Source organism: Saprolegnia diclina, assembly GCF_000281045.1.
Source record: "Saprolegnia diclina VS20 unplaced genomic scaffold supercont1.37, whole genome shotgun sequence".
NCBI lineage: Eukaryota > Oomycota > Saprolegniomycetes > Saprolegniales > Saprolegniaceae > Saprolegnia > Saprolegnia diclina.
Window position 1 is genome coordinate 398,801 of NW_008246104.1, and position 24,842 is coordinate 423,642.

Genomic DNA, 24,842 nt, shown 5'->3' on the forward strand with positions numbered 1-24,842 from the left:
AAGAAATCGGAGGTGCGCAAACATGATTTTGCGTTACGAAGAGCCTAAGAAGGCTGGCCGCGAGGCAGCCTAGACGCGGGCGCCGTAGACTTCGATCGAGCTCAAGACCGTGTACTCCTCGCGGCCGTGGTTGGAGAGCACGTGCACGCGGATACCGTGGATCGGCGTCGTCGCCGCCTAACACCGCACACGGTAACGGTACATTGCCATGAGAGCAGTCGTCGTACCACTCCATCCAGCGCAAACGGTTGCTGGACCGCGCCATCCGCACGAAATTCGAACGTGCCAAAGTCGGTGAACTCGACGTAGTGTCGCTCCGGGTGCGCGGTCAAGCCCTACCATGTACATGCAGCTTGCGTCGTGCTAGACATGGACATATATGTACCTCGAGCTGGAGCATCTTGGGCGCCGAAGACGCGTCGGCATGCGCGTGGTCGAGCTGGACCGCGTCGACAAGAATCGGCGAGCCGAAGCGGATTGTGAGGTTCCCGGACGTCCCCGCGAGGTGCCATCCATCCGGGTTCTCGCCCGGGATCTTGAACTAGCCAAACGATCAGAAGAGAGGACCAAGAGGCTGCGTACGCTGATCGTGTTCTCGGGCGTCGTCGACATGAACTCAAACCCAAAGAAAGACGCGTCCACATGCGACGACGACGTGAGCCGCGTGGGAGACAGCACGTCCGCAATCACGCCCAGCAAGGTCGGCTTAAAGAACTCGCTACGCCAAGGTACAGTCCGAGCAACGAAGTATTCGATACCTCGCATGAGTCACGATGGCGCCGCCAAGGCTCGGGCTCGCGTAGTTGAATCGATGCTCGGGCGTCTTGCACGTCGGCGCAGCCGCTTCCTTGACGGTCTGCAGCTTGGCCTCCTGTGGATTGTTGTTAAGCATTGTAGAACCGGGTAGTCGTGCGTACCAAGTTGAAGAGCGCCAACGTGTTGGCACGAACGCTTTCTTGGAGCGCGCTCGTGGCCTTCTCAAAGGACTGCAGCTTGGCCTCCTATACACCGCGATGGGCCACGTGCGACGACGACGAGCGTACCCAATGCGGATACTGCTCCGTAAGAGCACTAGCGGTGTCGCCGAGGGCAGTGGTCTTCGCAGCGAGAGTCGCGACCTTCTGCGCCACAAGAGGTTATACATCCGGTCACATCGTCGTACTCGTACCTCGCCAAACGACTCGTGCATGAAGCCCAACTGCGCGTAGATGCCGTTGCAGCAGCGCAGGTTGTCGTCGAAGGCAGTGGGCTCCGGGAACCTACACCGCCATCCTTCAGGTCGAGTCGTCCAACACGATACATACGCCGTCGGCGTGTGCTTGATGATCGAGCTGAACGCGAGAACGAGATACCAAGCGTAGAAGATGATGCACGCGGTTGCGAGGATAATAAACCACTCCTACAAAGCCGACAGGGTACGTGAGACGTGATGGGCTCCAGCAGACGGTGGAACCTGGAGCATAGCCAGCGTCGGGAGCCCTTGCTCCCAGAAGCTCGCTGTCTTGTCTTCCTCGGAGACCACGGCCTCATCTTCGGGTCCCGCTGCTTCGTCTTCGGGGCCCGCTTCGCCATGCTCGGCGAGGCCATCTGCGGTGGCGTTGTTGCCTTTGCTCGTATTGCGGTGACTGGTCGGCAGCACCGTCCAATCGAGCTGGGCGTCCGACGGGTTCGACGTGGCGTGCTGCATCGTGACTTGGGTGAGACTTGAAAATGAATTCAGAAAGGAATTGGCACCTTTGCTTTCAACCCGTCTTGGGCAAGATCGCGCATACAAACACCAAGTCTAAACCTTAGGCTCTAGTTCATGTGGTCAGCTGGTTTTGTTCTTGGACGCACACGCAGACCGACTTTCGCACATTCTGTGCTGAGTGCTGGAGGTAGCCGCGGTCACACGCGCGTGGTCACGACCTCGCCCGCATCGATGAACTTTGGAATTCGCCAAGTCAAGCTCATATATCATTCCGACACTGTTCGATCAAAATTCAAATGTACTCATTTAGGCCAATTCAGCGTGTCCCGCGCAAGAGAAAGGACCATAGGAGGAAAGCACGCAGCTGGTGGCGCAATGCAGGCCTTTTCTCTCGGACGATGCACAAGCGCGGATAGTAGGACCATTGTTTCTTGCCGTTGGTCGTACTAGCATGCAGCCTTACCGCGAGGTTGCTAGTCTGGAGTATGCTCTATTTGATGGATGCTGGAAGGAGCACCGTGCGCAGTCGATTGCGATCGAGAGGCCGAGCGCTGATAGAGACGTAGCTTAGAGACGTCTGTCGACGGTCATGGATGCTTCGTTGAAGAAGCATATGCACTCGATGGGCCATAAGGCAACCGTCGGCCCTTCGAACCCTCCCACTGCCGTGGCGACCGAGTAGCCTCAGAAGCGAGTGGGCATGAGTAGTACACAGCTCGGTGCGCAGTCGTCAGCTCCTCGCACGCGCACGTGTCGAGTTGAATGACGCAAAATAACCTTGTGGTGCTCCACTACGCGCTTCCATTTGTCTAGGCAGGGTTCGATGGTCTCCTCCCGGCCGTCGTGTGACCTGGAGCTCTTATAACGTTAGCTGAAGGCGGGTGTACAGGTAAAAGACGCACCGGATGATAGCAGAGATTGGTGCTCTTCTCGACCGCGCAGATCGCATGTCAATTTGACTCCGAGTCAAATTGAAAAGAGCACCTTTGTATGGATTAGGTGCGTTTATCTTTGCTGAGAAGCAACGGCAATGCGGTTCCGAGTGCCACGTCATTGCAAGATCCCCAGCGTTTCATGCAAGCTTTCACAACGATGAAATCAAAGAGTCGGCGTCCGTTCATCAAGCTCCGGTAATCGCGGTTCTCGATTGTCGTCGCTGCAATGGGGCGAAGCGCGCCAGCAACTAACTTACCTCTCGGGCACGTGGTCGAAAAGACACACCGGCACTACCACACGACAGAGCATAGAGCTAGCCTCCGACTCTACAACCTGGTGTGAGTGTCGTGATGGTACGTTTGCAGCACGTACCAATGGAGATGCTGTGGCCGGGCGACCCGATAGCATTGTGCGCCGAGTGCAGTCTGGAGGCAAGCTCATGGTGTATATCTGCAAAAGAATCGCAAATGAGAAAAGACCGCCGTGCACGCGAGGTTGCGTCTTCTCGACACCGACTAAGAGAGGCGTATCGGGCGTAGTATCGTACTACAGGCGCATCGCAGTCGATGCGAAGCCAGGGTCTTCCTCCAATCGGGGAGCCCCCGCCGAGCACGTCGTGTAGCCCAAGCTCGAACGTTTGTCTTGGCGGATGACTATCGAGCTGCTACACCCAGAGAAAGGTCCGTGTGTTGTCGTGATCGTGCGGCCAAGACGTGCGTGGTGTTGGCGAGCTCGCGCGAGCTACAGGATTCGATGGCCTTGGTCGAGTTGAGTAGCACCACGACCAGCGCATGCGACCGTTCAACGAGCTAGCAGGATGGAGACGAAGCGACGTACCCAGGACGGACCGCGCAACGCTGTGACCACACGGCCAGCCATGGCGGCCCATGCCCACGCCGATGACGCTGGAATGAAGTCACACTATATAACATCTACACTATTTCGAAAAATACAGTGTTTTGGAATGCAGTGGATTCCGAAATGCTGGCGTGGTCATCTCATTATTTGGCAGGCGCGCTTGGCAGCGACAAGAGAAGACGCATGATCGCGACCTTCGAGAGCACCGTGCTCGCGCAGCCCGAGATTGCGGGCGTTGTCTTTAGCTACCAGTTTGGCGTGTACGAAGACGTGCGCCCGGCTTTTGCCGCCTGTCGCGAGCTCACACAGCACGACGGACCCACGTACTATTGCGACGCGTCCTTCCGCGGGACGTTCGCTCCCAGTACGGCGTGGGCCAATGGCAAGCACGATGATATCAAGGCCGCCGACTACGCTCTGGACGACGACGCATGCGACGCGCGCCTGCCGCTGCACGTAGCGATCGTCCATGGCTTTGCGCACGTGGCCACGCGCATCATACGGTGCCGGCCCGACCTCGCGTCGGACGATGTATTCTTCTTGGCCTTTTGCAACGATCACATCGAGATTGCCGAGCTTCTCTTAGACCAGCGACCGAGGATCGCGGAGCTGCGTCGACGCGTCCACCCTGCTGCGGGTATCGTACTGTTTTTGGTGCACGGACCGTAACACAGTGATGTACTAGATGGCTCGGTGTCGCCCGCCTCGCCCTTGGTAGCTAAAGCAGTGGCGACCATGCTCGTCAGAGACGGCGCAAAGGGCCTCGCCTTGCTCGAGCGTTTTGGCCTGCGGCCCGACGACCTTCCCCAACGCGATGACAAGCGGGACGCGCTCGTGGGGTCGACGCTGGAGAATGCCACCATCGCGCTCGACCTTTTCCCGTGGCTTTACTACCCAGGTCTCTTGGAATCTTTTGCGGCTCGCGGCTTCTTGCCTCTGGTACAGTCGCTCCACCAACGCGGTGCCGCGTGCACGGTCGACGCCATGCGCTTTGCCGTCGTCGAAGGCCATCTCGACGTCGTCAAGTTTGTTGCTAACATCCTCCCAGAGGACCGCACGACCGAGGTGCTTGATGACGCCATCTTGGGTGGCCACCTTGATGTCGTTCGCTTCCTCTTCGAGCACCAAGCTGGAAGCGCTTTGCCGTACCATCTGGATATGGCGGTCGTCAGCAACGGCCGCCTCGACGTCATCCAGTACCTTCATGGCCTTGGCACGTTTGATTGCACCGCTCACACCGTCGATGCCGCCGTAAGCCATGGCAATCTTCCGGTGGTCCAGTTTCTCCTAGCCAACCGATGCGAAGGCTGCACGCGCGACGACGTCGTTCAGGCAGCGCTGCAGAACGGGCATTTGGACATGGCCGAGTACCTCCTCTCGCTCGGCTACCCGTTCCCGACCTCAACGACATTGGTGGACGAAGGTTGCTTTGGCAAGCTCGAAATGCTTGGCGTCCTGAAGCTCCTTGTCGACCATGGCGCCCCCTGGAACGACGACTGGATGGTTCACGCGTGCACTGCGAACAACGTACCGCTCGTCAAGCTTCTTCACCCGCGCATGTCCACGTGCTCTCGCATTGACGTGCTCCTTCTTGCAATGGAGGCACACGCGTGGGACGTCGCGCACTACCTCTTGGCCAACTGTCTCGAAGACCTCTCGATCGAGGCGCTGGAGGCAGCCTTGCGCTTTGGGCGAATTGATGTCGCCTCTGTCATCTTGGAGCGACAGCCAGAGCTTCGTCACCACAACGAGCTGCTTCAGTCGGCAGTGGAGAGCCGCAACACGGAGGTGACGCGCTACCTCCTTGCAGCCAGCATTGGCCGACCTCGCGACTGCCTCCTCGAGATTGCGGGTCGGCCAGCACACGTGACGGACAGCAAACTCTTACTGCCGTTCTGCATGGACGCTGTCGACCATCTCGACAACGTCCTCTACCTCTTGCAGCTCGTCGAGTTGCCCGACCGCCGCCGTGCGACGATGCTCCAGCTTATCACGGCCGAGCTGACGTTCCAAGGCAAAAAAGCCAACCAAACGATCCCGCTTGCACCAAGCGTGGCGGTGCGGGCCACGGCGCTACTGGAGGCTGGCGACGTTGTCGACTGGGCACAGGCCCTCGTCATTAGCCACCATTGCCATCATGGAGCGATCGCATTGGTCCGCGACGCCGAGCTCCAGGCGCAGCTCACGCACCTGCTGCTCTCCAAGAAGCGCAAGCGCTCGACGTCTACTTCCGACGAAAGCACGGCGACGTTGCAACCTTGATCCGTGTGTTGATTCACATTCTAGTGTTAGTGCCCCATCAATGTTGTCAATTTCATATTAATACATCCACTGATTAGTCTAATCATTTTCAAACGTGCTGGCGTTGCCCCGGCCCCCGTTCTCGAGTTGGTCGTCATTTCCCAGCGTCCGCTGTGTTGAATTCGTCCCTCCCACGTTGGAAATCGCCCAACCATCGACTTTGAAGGAAATATGCAAAATATCACGTTTTCTCGGTTCGACAGCTTTGACCAAGGCGTGCCGGCGGCTGAAGTCGCGCTGCGCAACACGAGTAGCGCCAGTGTTAGTCTCTACTTCTACAACGAGTTGACGAGGGACAGCATTGTCTGCCTCATCGACGCGCTCTCGACGTGCGAGGGCGTGACGATCTCTTTGCGGCCGCTCGACGACGACGCGCTTGAAGTGCAAACCACCGCGCGCCACATCATGCGTGATCATGGCACATGACGTGGCAAATGCTCCATACAGCACGGGCGCTTGCAAAAGCACCAATCAACGGCCCGTATTTAGCGCTATTCGCACCATTGGTTGAAATGCAAGGATTCAAGCCAATTCTCGGTTCCGATTGGCTGAGATGCATGATCGCCCGCCATCATATTAGCGAATCGGATGCGGGGATTTAAATTTACCAATATCCGGATAATTCAAAAGGATCGCGTGCTTCAAAAGTCAAACGGCAAGCTGGACAGCAGGACGCAATGAGCAACGCCAACACCGCAGCAACCGTCGCCACCGAGGCCGCCATGGCCGCGCGCACCACCAACAGTTCAAGCGCCATGCTTCGGCGCATCGTTGCATTCGACATGGACGGCGACGCTGCGCTGCTTGCCGGACAGGACACGGACGCCACGATGGATCCGAACGCCATCACCAGCCATTGCGCGTCGCCTCGCCGCGTCACATCGCCCGTACTGGAGGACGATAACAAGACGCCAGCCGGGCGCGACTCTGACAAACAGCTCGTCGCACAACACAACTCGACGTCGTTCCGCGTCCGCAACGCCAAGGCCCGGTCGCCTCGTGCCGAGTCGGAGAAGGCGCCCAAGCGCGCACGCGTCAACCCGACGGCCGCGACCGGCGCCTAAGTGCGACCACGCCCTGTACCAATGCTCAGCAGCATACCATCCTTACTCGATTGCCACCATACTGCAACACGATTGTGTAAATAACGACGCCGTCATGGCTCTTTTTGTTGAGTTTACTTGGCTTTGCCGCCTGTTTGCGACTAGCGTAGGCTTCCAAGACATCTTAACCGACGCCTTGTCTTCGTCCGGCATGCGTGCGGGCATCTTCTCGCGGCTACACGGCGCCGAGCACTTGGATCGTTGCGGGTGGGCAAGCGCTAGCTGAGTTGTCGATGCTGAACATAGCGCCGGTCGGGAAGCAGCGTGCGTTGTATGCGCTGGCGTACAAGTACGTGTGCGCGAAGCACGGTCGGTCACTCCGTATGGCGGCACCGGCCACGAGCCCGTCAGTGGCACGTCGTCGGGCGGGGCCGTTTTGCAGTAGGCTGGAGAAGAGAGGACGATCTGTAACACAACATAAGACACGCGTCCCATGTCTGCATTGACATTCGTTAACTTTAGCACTACGCCTTGCGTGTCACGCGGTCTTGGCGGCCGTCTTTGACACGGGAAACAACGACAATGAAATGGAGGTCGAGCGCGTCCGTCAAGATCAGCGAGATACCGTGCTCACCTTGAAGGGACACGCTTGTCCGTCATTTCGTCGCCGTTGTCGTCCGTGTCAAAGATGGCGGCCGGCGACCACGTAGCGTCGGGCGACGTGGCCGCGCTGCTATTCGTCGGGAGGTCGTCACCGCGGCCTATGTCAAAGTCGGCAACAAGGCGGAAACGGACGCGCTGTTGTCGACGAAGAGCAGCCAGGAAACGTTGCGCGAGGCGACTGTAAGGCTAGCCATCGTGACATTGTCGCTGTTACTCGTGTCGACGCCGAGGCCCATGCTGGCTTCCCGCCGTCGTCGGCAGCGCTGCCTGTGGCGTCCTCGTCGTCCACGAAGTGCAAAGAGGCGAGAACCAGGCGCTGCCTTGGCTGTGCGAGGCGAGTGTGGCCGCGGAACCATCCACCGCGCTGCCACCGATCGTGGGCCGTAGCTTGTGTCGACGCCAAGGCTCATGGAGGGCTCCAGCAGCGCAAGCGCTATGGCATCGTTGCGCACGCTGTTCTTGATGTCGCGTCCGCCTAGTGGCGGCCTGAGAGCGCTGCTTACCGTGGCACTGCGCCCGGGCTGTGGCAGTGTTGGCAGCGGCGTCGCAGCGCGTCATTCCCTCAAAATGCCTCTGTTTGGATCTTTGCTATTACTATCCGGTCGTCCGGATAACGGCGACAAGCCCAGGGTCTGACCGCCACCCCGCGACCCGCTTGTCGATGCAATGAGCCTTGCTGTGCACCTCGTTCGTAGTATTTCCTGCCGTGCCCACTGCCACATGGGCTTGAACTTGAAGCATTGCGCCGCCAGAAGGTGCAGAACAGGAGCGCGCGTCTCGACTAATAGTAGTACTATTACACATCGTGAGCGACTAACTAGCGAGATCCTTCGGTCGCCTTGAGTTGCTTGAGCGAGAAAGGCGTGTTATCCGTCAAAGTCAAATTTGGCGTCGGCCGTTTCGCTCCATTTCCCAACGGCCCGAGATGTCCAAGGCCGAGTACCAGGCGCTCAAGGCCCGGCTCCGGCACGAATGCAGCCAGCGGCGCATCCGCCTCGAAGAGTTTATGAAGACCTTTGACGTGCACAAGACCAAGAAGGTGACAACTGACCAGTTTGCGCGAGCGCTCGACGCCAGCGGTGTTCGACTCAGCCGCGCCGAAGTCGACTTGCTGCTGCTAAAGTACCGTGTGCCCGAGACGCCGCGGCTCGTCGACTACCGCCGGTTCTGCGACCTCATCGACAAGAGCTGCACGGCCAAGGACCTCGAAAAGAAGTTTAAAACCAAACTCTCGCTCGAGACAGTGCGCCCGACGCAAGCCGGCGCGTTCACCAAGCAGCTCCCGAGTAGCGACACGGAGGTCGCCGCGCTGCGCTCGATCACCGAGCAGCTCGCCCGCGCCGTGCGCATCAAGGTCGATAGCCATCGTCACTACCTTCACATGACAATATTGTCCATCTCTAGGGCGTCGTGCTCAAAGATGTGTTTCACGATTTCGACAAGAGCAACTCGGGGTTTGTAACGCAAGCGCGCTTCACACGGGACCTCTTTGGCATCCTCGGCGACGTCGACCCGAGTGCGCTCCGCGTGCTCCTCAAGGTCTACGGCGCCGGCCTCGACGTCAACTACAAGCTGCTGCACCACGATTTGACCGACGGCGTCTTTCCTGCGTACAGCAACAATGGCGTGACGGCATCACCGCGGGCCAAGCGCCGGGTCGGCAACCAGTATGGCATCACCGAAGCCGACGCGATCGAGGGCCCACTGCGCGAGATTGCGGCCCGGGACCGAATCCGCGTCAAGAACTTCTTTACCGACTATGACCGGATGCGATCGGGCAAGTGCACGGAAGCGCAGTTCATGCGCGCTGTCAAGGTACATGGACACACCGACGAGTTGGTACACACAAGGGTATGTGTAGGTGTGCTTTGGCGCGCTCACGCAGAGCGACTTGGACGTTCTCGTCGCCAAGTACTCGTGCGGAATCGTCGACGTGAGCCACGAGCGCAAGGTCGACTACATTGCGTTTTGCAAGAGCATTTCGCTCGGCGACACGCCCGACGAGCTCGAAAACAACGACGACGACGACCGAGAAGCGCATAGCGTGAGCGTCGATGTGCCCACGCTGCCGTCGGCCGCCTGCTCCCGCGGCCTCCGCGGCGCGCTCTCGGAAGTCGAGCTCGCCGACTGGCACGCCCTCATGCGGCGCCTGAGCTTTAGCGTCACGACGCGCCGCATTGCGCTCAAGCCCGCGTTCACCGACTTTGACCGCGGCAAGACCGAGTGCGTCACGTGCGAACAGTTTGCGCGGGTAATGTTTCAAGTTGAAGTTGGTGGAAATGACGTGGCGCGCGTAGGTTCTGGCGCTCTTCAACTTGCACATCACGTCGCCGGCCGAGAAGCACGTGGTGCTGAAGCGGTATGCGAGCACGCGCCTCAACTCGGCGCCTCTCGCGCAGCTCGCGTTTGACAACAAGGCGTTTCTCAACTACAAGACATTTTGCCTCGACTTGGACGCTTACGAGTCGACGCAGCGCCCGGCGTCGAGCGGCGGCGACCCAATCAAGCACGGCGGTGTGCCCAAGGTGACCGACGACGCTCCGTCCGAGGCCAACGTGCAGCGGACGCTGCCAATGCTTTTGCGCTACATCAAACAGAAAGCCAAGCGCGACCGGCTCCGCGTCGAAGAGTATTTCCGCGACTTCGACCGCCTCCGCAAGGGAAAGATCACGCGGTACTCCACTAATGCCTCTGTTGCCCAACGGGTTCAACGCGGAACGTAGGGCACAGTATGGCGGTGGCTTGCACGCCGCGGGCTTCATCCTCTCGCCCGTGGACCTCGATTTGCTCGCATCGGCGTTTCCATACCACGAAGAAGTCGACGTCGAGGTTCGTGCCGCTCGCTGTGCGTATTGTGATAGCAATGACGCAGGGCGCGTCGATGGTGGCGTGGACGCGCTTTGTCGATGAAGTCGAAGCTGTCTTTACGGTCAAAGGGTACATGAGGACAATGTGTACGGGCCATCGAACGACATGCCATGTAGCCTCGAGCGCGAGCCGACCAAAGACATTTCACACGCGATTGAAGCCGCCGAGCAGGCCGATGCGATCACCGACACGGTTGACATCTTGATACAATGTACAAAGCCTCCAGCTTGTCGTAGGCGCTGAGTGCGCGAGACGAAGCCATCGTCATGGCGTCGCTTCAGACGATGCTGTCGCGCATGCTCACCAAGCGCCTCGATATCAAGCCGTCGTTCGAGGACTTTGACGTGGCCAACCAAGGCTTCATCTCGCACACCAAATTCGAGCGTGTGCTCTCGGTCTTTCAGCTGCTGCCGGCCGACGCGCCGACGTGCCGCGCCCTCTGCATCAAGTTTTCAGAGCGCGGGAACGCACCAATGCCGGGCGTAAGCTCGACGTGCGACGTCAACTACCGAGCGTTCTTGCATGGGCTGTCGCAGCTCCAAGGCGGCGCGGGTCGCGTGCCAGGTACTCGACCCTTCTTCTCGTACCAATGAAAAGGCAACAATGTCGTAGGGGCGCGCGAGTACCGATTGCTGCTCGCGGCTGGGAGCAACATGGATGGCAATGCTGCCGCCGCGCTCCGCCGGTCGAAAGCGACGCCGCATGCGGTACGCCTTCCATCGCTGCTCAAGGACCTGCGGTATGCATGCCCGATTGGGTATTTGAGCTTCAACGTCGTCTCGATGTAGGCTGCAAGTCGACGCCAAGCGGATTCGCATCAAGCAGTTCTTCGCCGAGAGCGACCGGCTCCGCACGGGCGACATCACGGTCGCCAAGTTCCACACGGCCATCAACCGCTGCGGCCTCGTTGTCAACGCCGACGACGTGCACACGCTCAACGCGGCCTTTGCCTCGGCGAGTCGACCGGACCAAATCGACTACCGCACCTTTCTGCAAGCCATCGAGTCGACTGCGCACACCGAGGTTGACTGCTCGATGCGTTGGCTGTCTCAAGCGGCTGTAGGACTGCCGCGACGAGGTGCCGGCGCCGGACCGGTCGCCCGCGCTTGACGCGCTCCTCGGGCGCATTCGAACGGCGGTCGAGTTTCGCCGGTACTTGCGATGGTAGTATGGACACTATTGTCATGCTGGTTGTAGACTCAACATGAAGCCGTACTTTGAAGACTACGACCACAACTTTCTCATGCACGTAACCACGACGCAGTTTGCGGCCGTGCTCAACCTCATGCGCATCGAGCTGTCGCCCGCCGAGACGTCGCTGCTCACGCACGCGTACGCTGTGCACCACGGGCGCCAAGTCAACCCGGACGTCCACTACCTCCGGTTCCTCGAAGCTGTCGACCCCGTGTACGGACCAGCCGTGCAGTAGGCGCTGGCTATGCATCCGTTGACTGCACATAAGACACTGCATGCCAAACAGATACAGTGTAGAGACGACGAACGAGTGGGTGGCGGCGGCGACTTCACCGGCGATCATCGCATCTGGATCGACGCCGCCGACGGGCGACGAAGGATTCCACGGACACCCACATCTGAACCGAGCCATCTCCACTGGTCGTGTCCCACGTGTCTCGGTAACGCGGCGCGGTGGCAGGGATGGGCGGACGCCGCCGAGCCGACCAGATGCTCGAGCCAGCACCCGTCGAGTCATCGTCATGGCCATAGAGCCGCGGCGATGCCATTGCGCATCGCTGGCGGCCTTGTATAAAAGCGGCGCCACATCCGCCGGTGGCGTTGAAGTTGCCAATGCGTGCTGCAAGGCCATTGGCCAAAAAGGCTGCCTTTTCTCAGTCGCTGAGGGCCACTTCTGTGGGGTTAGGCCAACGTCGCTGATTGGCCAAATGTGCACGCGAAAAACGCGCTGATTGGTGGAGATCCCGCAACGGATCAGGTGGGTCTGGGGGCCAGAATTGCTTTGCGCCTCCGACGACAAGATGGCGCAATGGTCCAAGCTTGCCGCGGCCTCGCGCGTGCTCCGCCGGAGCACGACCATGAAGGCGCCGCTCCTCCGCACCTTTAGCTCGGCGCCGCACCCGTCCGAGTCGTTCATCAATGGCACCAACAACGTCTACGTCGAAGAGATGTACCGGTCGTGGACCAAGGACCCGTCGAGGTACATGCTCCATGCATCGATGCGACCATGGCACTAAGCGGGTTATTGCTGTAGCGTGCACAAGAGCTGGGATGTCTACTTTCGCCAGGTAGACCAAGGCGCCGTGCCCGGCGAAGCCTTTATCCCGCCGCCGACGGTCCAGGCCGGCGTGACGCCGGTCGTGCGCGGCGCCGCCGCTACGAACCCGCTTGGCATCAACCACGCGCTTGGCTTGAGCTACTTGATCCGCGCGTACCAGAGCCGCGGTCATGAGATGGCCAACTTGGACCCGCTTGGCCTCCAGGAGCGCCCGGTGCTGCCGGAGCTCGACATCAAGATGTACGGCTTTACGGAGGCGGACCTTGACAAGACGATCGACATCCCCAAGAACTTTGCGTCGGGTGTCACGGGCTTTCTAGAAGAGCTCTCGGAGGGCAAGAACCCGACGCTTGGCCAGATCGTGCAGCGCCTCAAGGAAACGTACTGCAGCTCGATCGGCGTGGTACGCCCATCCCTCTCGATACATGCAGCTGAGTTTTCCATGTAGCAATACATGCACATTCCGGACCGCGAAAAGTGCAACTGGATCCGCACGCACGTCGAGCACCTCGTGAAGAAGGAAGAGTCGAAGGAGAAGAAGATGCACATCCTCGAGCGTCTCGCCTTCTCGGTCAACTTTGAAAAGTTCCTTGGCAACAAGTACAACACGACCAAGCGCTTTGGTCTCGACGGTGGCGAGTCGCTCATCCCGGGTCTCAAGTACATGATTGACCGTGCGACCGAAATGGTCTCCATATCTATCAACTTGATACATTCGCGCTCATATCTTTTTGCATTAGGGCATGGAGCACGTCGTGGTCGGCATGCCGCATCGTGGCCGCCTCAACGTGCTTGCCAACGTGATTCGCAAGCCGATCCAGCAGATCTTCAAGGAGTTCCAGGGCACCCACTTCGACTTGGACAAGTACGTCAACGACGTCGACGACTGGAGCAACTCGGGCGACGTCAAGTACCATCTTGGCACGTCGTTTGACCGCACGTACCCGGACGGCCGCAAGGTCCACCTGAGCCTCGTCGCCAACCCGTCGCACCTCGAGGCGGTCAACCCCGTCGTCGAAGGCAAGGTCCGCGCCAAGCAGTACTACCTCGGCAACGACGACGAAGCCGAGAAGAAGGTGCTGCCGCTCCTTCTCCACGGTGACGCTGCCTTCAGCGGCCAGGGCGTCGTGTACGAAACTATGCACCTCTCGGAGCTCGAAAACTACGACACGGGTGGTACCATCCACGTCGTCGTCAACAACCAGATTGGGTTTACGACGGACCCGAAGAACTCGCGCTCGTCGCAGTACTGCTCGGACGTCGGCAAGGCCATGAACGTGCCGATCTTCCACGTCAACGGCGACGACCCGGTCGCCGTCGTCAAGGTGTTTGAGCTCGCGGCCGAGTGGCGCCAGACGTGGCGCTCGGACGTCATTATCAACCTCACGTGCTACCGCAAGTTTGGCCACAACGAGATTGACAACCCGTTCTTCACGCAGCCGCTCATGTACAAGAAGATCGGCACGATGCCCAACGTGCTCGACACGTACGCGCAGCAGCTCGTGGCGTCGGGCGTCGCGACCATGGCCGAGACGGACGCGGTCATTGCCAAGGTGTGGGACTTTTTTGGCCGCACGTTTGAGGAGAGCAAGAACTGGGAAGACTCGAAGAAGTCGGACTGGCTCGCGAACCGCTGGGAGTCGTTCAAGAGCCCGACGCAGCAGTCGCGCATCCGCCCGACCGGCGTCGAGATCGACACGCTCAAGAAGATTGGCGACAAGCTCACGACGGTCCCCGACGGCTTTGAGCTCAACTCGCAGCTCAAGCGGATCATTGCGACCAAGCGGTCGTCGATCGAGACCGGCGAAGGCCTCGACTGGAGCTCGGGCGAGGCGCTCGCGTGGGGCTCGCTCCTCCTCGAGGGCAACCACGTGCGCATCTCTGGTCAGGACGTGGAGCGTGGTACGTTCTCGCACCGCCATGCGGTCCTCCACGACCAGAAGACCAACACCGAGTACGTGCCGCTCAACACGCTTGCGCCGACGCTCAACCCGTCGGCGCCGCTCGTCAACACGGGCGGCAACTCGCAGGCGCCGTTCGTTGCGAGTAACTCGTCGCTCTCGGAGTTTGGTGTCCTCGGCTTTGAGCTCGGCTACTCGCTCGAGAACCCGAACGCGCTCGTCATGTGGGAAGCCCAGTTTGGCGACTTTGTCAACGGCGCGCAGATCATCATCGATCAGTTTTTGAGCGCTGGCGAAGACAAGTGGATGCGCCAGTCGGGCCTCGTGATGCTCTTGCCGCACGGCTATGAGGGCCAGGGCGCCGAACACTCGTCATGCCGCATCGAGCGCTTCCTCCAGCAGACGGACGACGACCCGAACGTCGTGCCGCCGATGGACGAAGACCACCGCATGCAGATCCAGCAGACCAACTGGCAGATTGTCTACTGCTCGACGCCGGCCCAGTACTTCCACGTGCTCCGCCGCCAGCTGCACCGGGAGTTCCGCAAGCCGCTCATCTCGGTCCAGCCCAAGTCGCTTCTGCGGTTGAAGCAGGCGTCGTCGTCGCTCGCGGAAATGGGCCCGGGCACCAAGTTCCACCGCGTCCTCGGCGACGATACGGCGCTCGTCGCCAACGACAAGGTCAAGCGCGTGCTCTTTTGCTCGGGCAAGATCTACTACGACCTCGCCGCCGAGCGCGAGGCCAACAAGATTGACGACATTGCGATCGTCCGCGTCGAGCAGATCGCGCCCTTCCCGTTTGACAAGGTCGCCGAGTACGCGGCCAAGTACCCGAACGCCGACGTCAAGTGGGTCCAAGAAGAGCCCGAAAACATGGGCTTTTGGACGTATGTGAGCCCGCGCTTCGAGACGGCGGTATGTTGCCATCTTGATACGAGGTTGATACTGAGCGATTGGGTGTTTCTAGCTCAAGACGATCAACCAGGACACGCGCCGTCCGTCGTACATTGGCCGTGTCGCGTCGGCGGCCCCCGCGACGGGCTACCACGCGGTTCACAACCTCGAGCAGACGCGCATTATCGGCAAGGCGCTCGGCTTGCCGACCAAGTAAAGCTGGAGGATGCTGCCGTCAACACCCTTCCATTGCAATACAAAACCACTCTTTTTACACGCCACCAGACAATGTTGTCCAGTGTATCGATACGACATGATCAACATCGTCGTTGGGTCTACATGCGACATGACAACTTGAATATACGACTTAGGCGTGGAGGTGGTGGAGCCATGTATGCACTTGGCTGGCGGTCGGCCGCGCATTTTGATCGTAGGCCAAGCACTTGGTCGCGATCGCTAGCAGCGACGGCGGACACGACGGCGAGAAGGTTGGGCGCAAGTCGCCGGCGACCACCAGCATCGCGATGCGCGCTTTGGTCATTTGCACGTTGCCACCGGCGTCGGGCAACAGCAAGGAAAAGTCGGCGTACGGGATCTTGTGCGTATCGAGCTCCGAGAGCAGGACGCCGAGCGAGTACATGTCGGCCTTCTCGCTGTAGCGCACGCCCTTGAGCACTTCGGGGGCGATCCACGGGATGGTGCCGATCTCCGACGTCATCGTGTTGTCGTCCTCGTCGTAGAGCCGACTCGAGCCAAAGTCGCCGAGCTTGGCGACAAAATCCGAGCCAATGAGCACGTTCTTGGCCTTGAGGTCGCGGTGGACGACCGTGGGGTCGCACGCGTGGAGGTACCGAAGGCCCTTGACGACGTCGAGCAGCAGCGACGCTTTGGTCACGTCACACGCGACGTTGGCGCGCTTGGCGTCCGCGGCCGTCCACGCCAGTTGCGGCCGCGACTGGAGGAGGCCCCAGAGGTCGCCGTGCTCCATGTACTCGGTCAACAGCGCAATGTTATGCAGATGCGTCCACGTGACACCGAGAAAACCGACCACGTTGGGGTGCTCGAGCTGGCTCATGAGCCGGATCTCGTCCATAAAGGCTTCGACGGCGGCCGTGTCGTCGGCGCGCTCGGGCCGGAGCCGCTTCATTGCGACCTTGGTCTCACGCCCGCGCAGCACCAAGGTGGCGACGTACACGACGCCGTACCCGCCCTTGGCGACCACCGCCTTGTGCAGAATGGACTGCGCGGGGATGATGGCGCCGTGAAACCGCGCGTCAAAGCGCACGTCGTTGGCAACTGCGGCCGCGCGATCGAGAATCGCAGCTTCGAGGTCGCTGCTGCGGTCGGTCGTGCTGAAGAGCCACTTCGAGGTCCGGGTTTGGCGCCGCTTGTAGAACACGCCAAGCGCCACGAGCAGTAGCAACGCAAAGAGGAGACCCGCGATGATGCTGATGAGGCTCGTGGCGTCGCCGCCTACAGGGGACAGCGGCGGCAGCGGATACCTCGTGTCGGGGAGTATACAAATCGGAAACGTATTCCAGAGCAGCTCGGTGCGCACGTGGCCGACGCACGAGACGTTGGTCGTCGTCGTGCTCAGAAAGATGTCGCAAGGACCGGCGCCGGTGAAGCGTCCCGCACCGTCGACGTGGTTGATGTACGAGAGGGCGGTCGAGTTGTTGGCGAGATTCGATAGCAGCTGGAACTGCGACGCATTGGCGTAGAACGCGCTAATGTTGTTGCGCGCCAGACAGCTAGGCCAGGTGGGGTTAGGGTTGCAGCTTGAAACAGTGTACCGTACAGTGTTTGGAGCGCGGCGGGAAAGTTGGCGCGAATCTCTGTGATGCCATTGTCCACGAGCTCCCTAGTGTTGCAACACTCGTGATAAGTGCACAGTAGACATGGACCGAGGCGTACAAGTAGCCAAGCGACGACGGAAATGTGACGTTGTCAAGGCTCAAGAGGCCATTCGATGACAGATTCCTAACCATGGTTAGACTCAAGCAGACAATGTGTCCATACAGGTGTAAGAGGAGGGGCGGCCACGTGACGTCATCGATGCGCGAAATGCGGTTGCCGCCAACGTCACTAGTTAGAGTTCAACAATGAGCAAGGGATGTCGTGTCGTTGCGGGGCGTACATGGTCACCAACATGTGTGGAAATGCGATATCGCGGAGTGTCTCGAGCTTGTTGTCGGACATAAAGCTATGAGTGTGATGAGCACAAGCAAAAGACTTGGCGAAAGCATACAGGCCCTCGAGGTTCCATGGTAGGCTGTCGGTGCCATCGAGAGTGCGGATCTGGTTGCGGTCCAAGACGCTACGCATGCGCGTCACACCTCTTTCAACCAATCGGTAGGGTGCTGTACAGGGCCGCGAGGTTCTTGGCGTTGACTTTGCCCAGTTTCGAAATCGAGTTGTTCTGGAGGCTCCTACGCGACCATGAGGAGCCGCCACGTCATACAGTGTTTCATACAGTGTTTTGAGCGTCGGTGGAAACGCAATGTTGTCGATGGAGCGAATCGAGTTGTTGCCCATTTGCCTAGCATTTTCAAAACCAATGAGCGCCATAGATATATCGACGTGGCGGGCCGCACAAGGTCGTGGCCGAGATGACGTCGCCGGCAAAGTCCAACGCGAGACTCGGGTTCAGCGTTTGAATCCCGAGGTCGTCCAGCACACTACACACACGGTTGTGAGAACACGGGAGGTCCCACCAACAAAACTACGCCTACATGGTGGCGACGGTGCTTGGGAGGCTCTCGATGTGGTCGACGCGGTTGTTGTCTGAAAAATTGACATCGAGGCCGTTCATGATCGTCATGAGGCCCGCGACCGTCGAGTTCATGCCGTTGCGCCGCTTCTCCATCGCGGCGCGCGAGACGCGGCCGAGCGGATGCCAAATGCAGGTCGGCGACAAGAGCGGCGCCCACGTCGACGGGTAGGTGAAGTTGACATTGCCGCAGTCGGTCGTGAACGTGCGCTGCGTGACCGTGCGCGGGAGGCGGTTGCCGAGGACGCCCCAGATGGTCACGGCGGCGTCGACAGCGACCGCAAAAAGCAAGCTCCAGGCGACTGCGTGGCGGTGCATCTGCGTCGAATGGTCGAATGCAGCATCGCTCGACGGTTCGAACGCGCCGTTAGATCATCCATGGGTTGATGGCGCCAGCTGGGACTGCGGCAAAGAGAGGAGAGTGTGCCACGGCTCCTGGTTATACTATATTTTGTATGGAATAGGGTTAGGGTTGGAGGAGAGTGGCCTGGCCACCGCCTGTCGGGCAGCTCGGTCCAGAGCTGTCAGGACCTGCGCCTCACATTACAGCATCGGCGCTATGCATAGAGCAGCGCCCATCTCGGTGCTCAGGAAGGTCGCACGACCACACGAGGGTTCACACCCACAAGTACCATGGTGGGCGTGCGCGACAAGTCCGCCACGTCCTTTCTTTGTGCGTCCAGGCGCATCCAGATTGTGAGTTGGCAGCACAGCGCTCCATTTCGCATCATGGACGCAACATCCCTATCTCGCCATCGAACGGAGCGGGCGACTCAGATCAGGCGCGCGTTCGGATGACGCCACGTGCTATGGCGTTATTCACACTGCATATCCTGCGGCAACGTTGCGAGATGGCAAGTCTCGGCATCGACGCGCCGTGCTCAGGTGTATGTATACTTCTCCTCGATCACCAAGAAAGGCGACAAAATCTCGTCTGCAGTCTGTAGTAAGCAGCGAACGGTGCCACGACGTCTCACCTTCTCACAGTCCTTATGTGGGACAATGCCCATGATGTACCGTGGGGCCTTGCACAGTAAATTCGTACGAATTGGCCGGATTCGTGCGAGATTGCACGTGTGTCAACAAAAACAGCAATTTCATGACGTGGCAGGCTGCCATGGACGACCGTTTCAATTAGATAAGATACTCGGGTGATGGCACGGTCAGTGGCGCCTTGCGGATAAAATCAATCCACTTGTACACATCCTTGGCACTTGGGCGATCCCGCGGGTCGTACGAAAGACACCGGTCGGCCATCGAGCGCACGGCCGGCGGGCAGTCGTCTCGGAAGTCGAGCGTGGCGTCGCCGGCCATGACATGCACCGCGATGCGTGTTCGCGACGCGCGCAGTTGATTTGACTCGTCGGCAAACGGTGCTTTTCCCGTATCCATGGTCGCAATGAGGACACCAAGTGCGTAAATGTCCGCCTTTTCAGTGTACCGGAGGCCCTTGAGTACTTCGGGGGCGCTCCAGGCGACGACCGCTTCGTCATCCGTGCCCGTCACGTCCTCGGCATGATGCGTCGCGCGCGTCGATCCGAACGCACCGAGCTTGGCTTCGAAGCTCTCGCTCACAAAGATGTGCTCGGCCTTGAGGTCCATGTGAAACACAGTCGGGTCGCAGGAGTGGAGGTAGCGCAGGCCGTCGACGACGTCGTGTAAGAGCGAGAGCTTCGTGACGCCAGTACCGCTCATGTCATCGAGCCAAGCATGCATCGGTGGCTCCTGGAGGAGCGACCAGAGATCTCCGCGCTCCATGTACTCGGTGACAAGCGCGAGTTGTTTCACGGTTCGCCACGTCACACCAATGAAGCGCACGATCTTGGGGTGGTGCAGCTGGGCGTGGAGGCGGACATTCTCCAGGAAAATGCCCACTGCGTCCGGGTCGTCCGACTTGTCCGGTGGCAACGACGTGAGCGTGATCATCTCGGCGTCGTCCGCGCCGGCCGCCTGGTACAGTGCGCGGTGTACCAAGCTCAGTTCGCGTCGGTAGAGCAGATGCCCTCGCGTGAGCGCCGATTGCGGTATAAAGTGGTCTCGAAACTCGGCCTCCAAGTGCAAACTCGCGCGCTCAAGCGGCGTCGGGGTCTGCGCCGACGAGTACCACGATCGAACGTCCATCTCGATCGGCGTGGACTGGCTCATTCGGACACGCTTCCGACGCCGACAGACGTAGCAGACGACGGCAATGACGAGAAGGACCGCAAGACTGACGCCACCGCCAATGGCAGCCGCATAGGGAAACACCGCCGCGTCGGCGTCCGAGATTATCGACGCATCGGGCAAGAGGCAGACAGGGTAGAGACCCCAGAGCAGCGCCATGCCGTAGTGTCCTGCGCACGCCGTGCTTGTTGCGTTGACTTGGAGGAGGCAGTCGTCGGCTGGCCGCCCAAGGGACTCGAGCAAAGCGTACTGCGACGCGTTGGCGTACAACGCTTGGACAGGGTTGGGCCCGAGACACCTACGCAGACCAATCGAACCGCAGACCTACACGGCGGGACGTACAGGCGCCGGAGAGATTTCGGAAAAGCAGCTCGGATTTCCGAAATGGCATTGTGCCCAAGTTCTCTACAGCGCAGGTGAAAGACGCACGCTGAACCCGATCATGTACAGCTGCTGTAGCGTCTCGGGAAACGACACGTTGCTCAGGGACGTCAGCGCGTTGTTGGACGCATTGCTACAGCCGATTGCATGAGACTACGTGGTCATGAGGATGCCGTACAGCGTGAGGAGGCAGGGTGGCCACGACACAGTTGACAGGGACCGCACTTGGTTGTTGGCCACGTCGCTAGGAGAGACCTTCAAGGATGAAATCTTCAACGAAATATCCAGTACAGGTGCTGTAAAATGGGCGGGAAGGCGGCGCTGGCGAGTGTCTGCAGCGCATTGCCGCTGAGGTTGCTACGTATCTGGTCATAAGAACCTATTCGAGTTACGAGCCAGGGTGCCAAACAGGAGCTGGAGTGATGTCGGCAACATGTCGGAGGCTGTAAGTGCCGTGAGCTTGTTCAAGGACACATCTCTACGCAGAGCAAGGTACTCGTCTCGAAGCGGTGTGACGGCGCACGTACAGCGAGGCGAGGACGGGCGCTAGGACCGCGCCGAGGGACCGCAGTGCATTTTGTCGCAAGCTTCTACGCAGCGTTTCGCGCCAAGATCGCAGACTCATTGTCATACAAGGTTGTGAGCTGCGTCGGGAATTGAACTCCATCGATGGTCGCAATATGATTCCGAGCCAGTAGCCTAGTCCCATTATGCGTTGAGCGACCGCGCATTCGTGCTTCCGCATCGGGAGAACGTACAACGAGCTCATGGCGACGATGCGACCCATGTCGTCTCGGCGCAGATCTTGCTGAAGACGCACCAAGCCGACGCTGTCGAGTGATCTACATCAATAATGACCAATGTGAAAACGATTTTCAAATGCAAATGATACGCACAGCGCTGTCGTTGCCGCGGGGAGGCGCTCGAGGTACTGAACGTGGAGGCTTGCGTCGGTACCGAGAAGTTCGAGACCGTTGGTCGTAGCGACGCCGCCGCTGCTGACAGACCCATTGGCGTACCAAATGCAGCTCGGTGCCGAGGCGTTGCCGAAGCACGCATGGTCGCACCACGCTGTCGTGTACGTGCTCTCGCTCACAAAGAGCGGTGGGCCCGTGAGGTGGCCATAGAAGCCGGTCGGCATGGCTGCCATCGAATTCTGAAATGGCGTCGACAGCATCCGTGTTCAACACGTGGTTCTAGATTTGTCAATGTAGACAACCACGAAGATCCCGAGGCGCTATGGAGTGGTGCAGCGTCGCAGTCGTCACACAGCTGGTACAACTCAAATCTCCGCCGCGCGGTGTCGCGTGCAGGCGCTTCCGATCCCTTGCGTCCGAGGCCACTCGACTGCGCAATGGCGGCGTGGGGCAAGGGAGCCGTTCGTCTCGGCGTGCAAAGACGGTCGCGAGGCGCACTCTAGTCATTTGGCGTGTGTCACCACCCCGCGCGAACCTTTCAACTGGCCACTGAGACGGAGCAGCTGGCGGTCAAGTCCATGACGTCGCCAACAACGTAATACGTACACTGCAAGTCGTGTCGAAGTGTAGCTATTTACGTATCGAGTCGTCTCGCGAGTCCCTTGCTGGGCTCATACACGACTAGCAACACCGACGAGACCACACGTCTTCTGGAGTGCTGACGGACTGACGTCCGCGTAGTCCGAGTCACTTGCGTGCGTGCATTGTCTATGTGCTTCTAGCTCTTCTGCAAGCACTGAGCGAACGTGTCGTCAGACCAAGGAAGTCGCTGCGAACCAAAGTCGCAAGTGCACAGAGTCCGTTCTTCCGGACCTGTCTACGACTGCAAACGGCGAGTTGATTTCATCGACGCTCGACGGTGGGACGCACATGGCGCGTCACCCACAACGTTGACTCGACCTCATCATTCCGAGATGTACCCACTGCTTCATTTGTGAAGATCGTCATGCCAATCGATAGGGCAACTGGAGGCGCGAATGATGGTAGCGAGAGTGTACGTCCAAGGTCCCACAGGGCCAAGGCGGCAGCTAGGGAAGATGGTTCATTCTTCCCTTGGGGCAGCCGCGTACGTCGTCGTGCTCTGTCACGTGACGCGTGTGCCTCCTCTCAGTGCTGAGGTGCGACGGAACGGACGCTTCCGAGGGGCCCGTCAGAGGTTGTTGCGAGTAGCCATGTGGCGACCCTTGGCGCGCCCACGCCACGGTGATATCTCGTGCAATGACACCAACTCGGAACGAATGTATCGCAGGATTGGCTTGCCCGACCGATGGCAACGAGGTACGCCTGCAAGAGTAGCCCAACAGACAACGTATCCAGGATAGCTATCCACTCGAGTATCCAACCGTCCAATGTCGACCGAATCGATTCAATGGGTGTTGGATATTACGCAGTGGGCTTGGGCACGCCATGCTTGAGAACAGCGCGGCCGAGTTCGCCGACAAAAATGCTGCCTTGCGTCGGCCTACAGGATAGATCTAGGATAGAATCGGATGCGGACAAGGATGGAGATACCCGTGCTGCAGCTTTCGAATGCCGTTGATCACCTCGCGCGTCTTGGAGATGTAGACGCGGTCGAGGCTCGAGCGCATCTCGATCTCCATGTCCTCGATGAGGTGGCCCATGTTGGTGAGGTGCGCGCTGGGACCGTCAAAGGGCAGCACCTTCTCTGTCTGCCGCGTCAAGTTGCCGTCGAGATTCAAGTGGCCGAGCTCGTTGCGGTTGACGTCCATCGTCACGAGGATCGTCGTCGTGAGCTTGTACACGGCTTCCTTCGCGCTCTTCTCTTGCACCTCAATGACATGGATCGAGTTCCACCCGCCGTTCTGGACAAACCTACGAGAGCGACGACGTCATATGCAGGCTACTAGGATGGCAAGTTGCCGGTACCGCTGCTGGTGCACGTCCTTCTTGATGAGAAAGCACGCCGCAAAGCCCGGCTCCAAGTCCCACATATACACGGACGAGATGCCACCTATGATGGGCCAAGACCCTTAATGTAGCAGAGCATGCGAGCAATACCTTGGTAGTACATTTCGCGGTACACGTCAAAGATCTCGTTGGCTTGAATCTCGAGCTGGCGCAGGCTGTCGGACGGCGTGAAGCCTTCGCCGTCGTCAATGGGCGGAAAGTACGCGTTCGTCCACGGCGACCTAGGCGCATTGAGCACGCATGGCGTGGGCGAGGATATATGAGGCTACCGGTGCGAGTCGCCGTCGCGGTTGTAGTCGCAGAGGAGGAAGGCGCGGCCGGTGGTCGGGTCGACCATTTGGCCGAGCGGCTGGTCCACGCGCTGGAGAAGCTCGTCCTCGAGCTCGGGCACGAGCTGGCAGAGGCCGGCGAGGTCCGTGGCCACCTGCCCCGGGGGCATCCGGCGCAGCACGTTCAAGCAGCAGCTCAAGGCGTCGTCGCTCATGCTTGCACAATCTTCGTCTTTGGCCCCTCGTCGTCAACCAACATTCTGCACATCGGCCAAGCGCGAGGTTTTACTGTATATTTAGATACTTTACAGTATTCATTAATACAGGATATCGAGTATATTGGCCAAGTTTCGCAGCAACGACTGTCAACGAGCGCTCAACGGACTCTTCCTCAGCTGGATGTAGCCAGGTCATCTCGTCAGGCTCTTCTCGAGCGTAAGGCGCGGGATCGCCTCGCGCATCTAGCGCATACCCATGATGAAGAGGTTGAGGAGAATAGTCGGCGTCGTCTACCCGCACCATCTCGCCATGCCCAGCTCGCTTGGCCGCCAAAATGGAACCGTTGGGTGTTATTGGTCTTTTTGGTACGGAGAATCTAATTGCACTCTTTTGGCGCCTGGTTGGCGGATGGGCGAATGTACCAGAAGTGTGGCATTCTTCAATTGTTTGGACACGGCACAAGAGAAGAGAGAAGAAAGGAAGCAGGGGCAACCACTGGAAAAGAAGCCATTGGTTGGGCGCAGCGAATGGTACCCACCATAGCCGCGCTCGCGTGCATACAACAAAGGCCCTGTCCAAACATTATACTACACCAAACAATTGCAACCCGGCCAACTCCAAATCCCTTCCAAACCTACCCCTGATGCGGGCGACGGAGACGACGACGCTGTCGCGGACCATGGCCGAGGCCGATCAAATGACCCGTGGACGAAGAAGGAAGCGCTCCAG

At 59.4% G+C, this 24,842-nt stretch overlaps 10 protein-coding genes across 10 annotated transcripts; 5 read left to right on the plus strand and 5 right to left on the minus strand.

Moving 5' to 3' along the window:
* Positions 1–6: 6 nt before the first annotated feature.
* On the minus strand, positions 7–1,700 carry SDRG_10822 (hypothetical protein). The gene is made up of 10 exons (XM_008616834.1): positions 1,454–1,700; positions 1,305–1,399; positions 1,169–1,259; positions 1,044–1,121; positions 918–1,001; positions 759–871; positions 583–718; positions 386–541; positions 228–335; positions 7–177 (listed from the first exon to the last, which is right to left on the minus strand). Exons 1-10 carry the CDS (start codon positions 1,685–1,687, stop codon positions 70–72), a joined length of 1,203 nt encoding a protein of 400 aa, XP_008615056.1. The 5' UTR covers positions 1,688–1,700; the 3' UTR covers positions 7–69.
* A 1,941-nt stretch (positions 1,701–3,641) lies between these two features.
* SDRG_10823 (hypothetical protein) lies at positions 3,642–5,826 on the plus strand. The gene is made up of 2 exons (XM_008616835.1): positions 3,642–4,121; positions 4,170–5,826. The coding sequence occupies exons 1-2, from the start codon at positions 3,668–3,670 to the stop codon at positions 5,744–5,746; spliced, it is 2,031 nt and encodes a 676-aa protein (XP_008615057.1). The 5' UTR covers positions 3,642–3,667; the 3' UTR covers positions 5,747–5,826.
* Positions 5,827–5,956: 130 nt separating this feature from the next.
* SDRG_10824 (hypothetical protein) lies at positions 5,957–6,211 on the plus strand (the record flags this gene model as incomplete). Its single annotated transcript, XM_008616836.1, has 1 exon — positions 5,957–6,211. One exon carries the CDS (start codon positions 5,957–5,959, stop codon positions 6,209–6,211), a length of 255 nt encoding a protein of 84 aa, XP_008615058.1.
* A 210-nt stretch (positions 6,212–6,421) lies between these two features.
* On the plus strand, positions 6,422–6,959 carry SDRG_10825 (hypothetical protein). Its single transcript, XM_008616837.1, has one exon. The coding sequence runs from the start codon at positions 6,463–6,465 to the stop codon at positions 6,847–6,849; it is 387 nt and encodes a 128-aa protein (XP_008615059.1). The 5' UTR covers positions 6,422–6,462; the 3' UTR covers positions 6,850–6,959.
* Positions 6,960–7,458: 499 nt separating this feature from the next.
* SDRG_10826 (hypothetical protein) lies at positions 7,459–7,727 on the minus strand (the record flags this gene model as incomplete). The annotated part of the gene is made up of 2 exons (XM_008616838.1): positions 7,459–7,626; positions 7,671–7,727. 2 exons carry the CDS (start codon positions 7,725–7,727, stop codon positions 7,459–7,461), a joined length of 225 nt encoding a protein of 74 aa, XP_008615060.1.
* Positions 7,728–8,381: 654 nt separating this feature from the next.
* Positions 8,382–11,856, plus strand: SDRG_10827 (hypothetical protein). The gene is made up of 12 exons (XM_008616839.1): positions 8,382–8,845; positions 8,896–9,306; positions 9,353–9,742; positions 9,789–10,165; positions 10,215–10,320; positions 10,364–10,428; positions 10,476–10,551; positions 10,596–10,923; positions 10,972–11,098; positions 11,148–11,382; positions 11,423–11,511; positions 11,557–11,856. The coding sequence occupies exons 1-12, from the start codon at positions 8,417–8,419 to the stop codon at positions 11,786–11,788; spliced, it is 2,865 nt and encodes a 954-aa protein (XP_008615061.1). The 5' UTR covers positions 8,382–8,416; the 3' UTR covers positions 11,789–11,856.
* A 382-nt stretch (positions 11,857–12,238) lies between these two features.
* On the plus strand, positions 12,239–15,798 carry SDRG_10828 (oxoglutarate dehydrogenase (succinyl-transferring), E1 component). Its single transcript, XM_008616840.1, has 5 exons — positions 12,239–12,532; positions 12,587–13,013; positions 13,059–13,298; positions 13,351–15,426; positions 15,479–15,798. Exons 1-5 carry the CDS (start codon positions 12,354–12,356, stop codon positions 15,620–15,622), a joined length of 3,066 nt encoding a protein of 1,021 aa, XP_008615062.1. The 5' UTR covers positions 12,239–12,353; the 3' UTR covers positions 15,623–15,798.
* Positions 15,655–18,536, minus strand: SDRG_10829 (TKL protein kinase). Its single transcript, XM_008616841.1, has 10 exons — positions 18,138–18,536; positions 18,000–18,083; positions 17,879–17,944; positions 17,772–17,834; positions 17,654–17,722; positions 17,543–17,608; positions 17,425–17,490; positions 17,320–17,385; positions 17,204–17,266; positions 15,655–17,156 (listed from the first exon to the last, which is right to left on the minus strand). Exons 1-10 carry the CDS (start codon positions 18,491–18,493, stop codon positions 15,773–15,775), a joined length of 2,283 nt encoding a protein of 760 aa, XP_008615063.1. The 5' UTR covers positions 18,494–18,536; the 3' UTR covers positions 15,655–15,772.
* A 737-nt stretch (positions 18,537–19,273) lies between these two features.
* Positions 19,274–22,139, minus strand: SDRG_10830 (serine/threonine protein kinase). Its single transcript, XM_008616842.1, has 10 exons — positions 21,616–22,139; positions 21,478–21,561; positions 21,353–21,418; positions 21,247–21,309; positions 21,129–21,197; positions 21,011–21,076; positions 20,898–20,963; positions 20,787–20,852; positions 20,681–20,743; positions 19,274–20,636 (listed from the first exon to the last, which is right to left on the minus strand). The coding sequence occupies exons 1-10, from the start codon at positions 21,894–21,896 to the stop codon at positions 19,310–19,312; spliced, it is 2,151 nt and encodes a 716-aa protein (XP_008615064.1). The 5' UTR covers positions 21,897–22,139; the 3' UTR covers positions 19,274–19,309.
* An 811-nt stretch (positions 22,140–22,950) lies between these two features.
* On the minus strand, positions 22,951–24,142 carry SDRG_10831 (capping protein (actin filament) muscle Z-line, beta). The gene is made up of 5 exons (XM_008616843.1): positions 23,895–24,142; positions 23,716–23,846; positions 23,584–23,668; positions 23,209–23,529; positions 22,951–23,158 (listed from the first exon to the last, which is right to left on the minus strand). The coding sequence occupies exons 1-5, from the start codon at positions 24,107–24,109 to the stop codon at positions 23,080–23,082; spliced, it is 831 nt and encodes a 276-aa protein (XP_008615065.1). The 5' UTR covers positions 24,110–24,142; the 3' UTR covers positions 22,951–23,079.
* Positions 24,143–24,842: the final 700 nt, after the last annotated feature.

Excerpts from the sequence above, each read along its gene's own strand:
- SDRG_10830 (XM_008616842.1), bottom strand. The coding sequence starts at position 21,896 with ATGCTGTCGACGCCATTTCAGAATTCGATGGCAGCCATGCCGACCGGC. Across the intron at positions 21,419-21,477 it reads ATCGTCGCCATGAGCTCGTT|GCTACTGGCTCGGAATCATA; the intron begins GTACGTTCTCCC and ends TAATGGGACTAG. Across the intron at positions 20,964-21,010 it reads CCGCCCATTTTACAGCACCT|CGACGTGGCCAACAACCAAG; the intron begins GTACTGGATATT and ends GGTCTCTCCTAG.
- SDRG_10831 (XM_008616843.1), bottom strand. The coding sequence starts at position 24,109 with ATGAGCGACGACGCCTTGAGCTGCTGCTTGAACGTGCTGCGCCGGATG. Across the intron at positions 23,847-23,894 it reads CGCGACGGCGACTCGCACCG|GTCGCCGTGGACGAACGCGT; the intron begins GTAGCCTCATAT and ends CAATGCGCCTAG. Across the intron at positions 23,159-23,208 it reads ATTCGAAAGCTGCAGCACGG|GCCGACGCAAGGCAGCATTT; the intron begins GTATCTCCATCC and ends TCTATCCTGTAG.
- SDRG_10828 (XM_008616840.1), top strand. The coding sequence starts at position 12,354 with ATGGCGCAATGGTCCAAGCTTGCCGCGGCCTCGCGCGTGCTCCGCCGG. Across the intron at positions 13,299-13,350 it reads TTGACCGTGCGACCGAAATG|GGCATGGAGCACGTCGTGGT; the intron begins GTCTCCATATCT and ends TTTTTGCATTAG. Across the intron at positions 15,427-15,478 it reads GCCCGCGCTTCGAGACGGCG|CTCAAGACGATCAACCAGGA; the intron begins GTATGTTGCCAT and ends GGGTGTTTCTAG.
- SDRG_10829 (XM_008616841.1), bottom strand. The coding sequence starts at position 18,493 with ATGCACCGCCACGCAGTCGCCTGGAGCTTGCTTTTTGCGGTCGCTGTC. Across the intron at positions 17,267-17,319 it reads CCGTCGTCGCTTGGCTACTT|GGAGCTCGTGGACAATGGCA; the intron begins GTACGCCTCGGT and ends TTGCAACACTAG. Across the intron at positions 17,157-17,203 it reads CCCGCCGCGCTCCAAACACT|CTGTCTGGCGCGCAACAACA; the intron begins GTACGGTACACT and ends CACCTGGCCTAG.
- SDRG_10825 (XM_008616837.1), top strand. The coding sequence starts at position 6,463 with ATGAGCAACGCCAACACCGCAGCAACCGTCGCCACCGAGGCCGCCATG.
- SDRG_10822 (XM_008616834.1), bottom strand. The coding sequence starts at position 1,687 with ATGCAGCACGCCACGTCGAACCCGTCGGACGCCCAGCTCGATTGGACG. Across the intron at positions 1,400-1,453 it reads CGACGCTGGCTATGCTCCAG|GAGTGGTTTATTATCCTCGC; the intron begins GTTCCACCGTCT and ends TCGGCTTTGTAG. Across the intron at positions 542-582 it reads CGCCCGAGAACACGATCAGC|TTCAAGATCCCGGGCGAGAA; the intron begins GTACGCAGCCTC and ends TCGTTTGGCTAG.
- SDRG_10827 (XM_008616839.1), top strand. The coding sequence starts at position 8,417 with ATGTCCAAGGCCGAGTACCAGGCGCTCAAGGCCCGGCTCCGGCACGAA. Across the intron at positions 10,429-10,475 it reads GCTGTCTTTACGGTCAAAGG|CCTCGAGCGCGAGCCGACCA; the intron begins GTACATGAGGAC and ends CATGCCATGTAG. Across the intron at positions 11,099-11,147 it reads TCGCTGCTCAAGGACCTGCG|GCTGCAAGTCGACGCCAAGC; the intron begins GTATGCATGCCC and ends GTCTCGATGTAG.
- SDRG_10823 (XM_008616835.1), top strand. The coding sequence starts at position 3,668 with ATGATCGCGACCTTCGAGAGCACCGTGCTCGCGCAGCCCGAGATTGCG. Across the intron at positions 4,122-4,169 it reads ACGCGTCCACCCTGCTGCGG|ATGGCTCGGTGTCGCCCGCC; the intron begins GTATCGTACTGT and ends GTGATGTACTAG.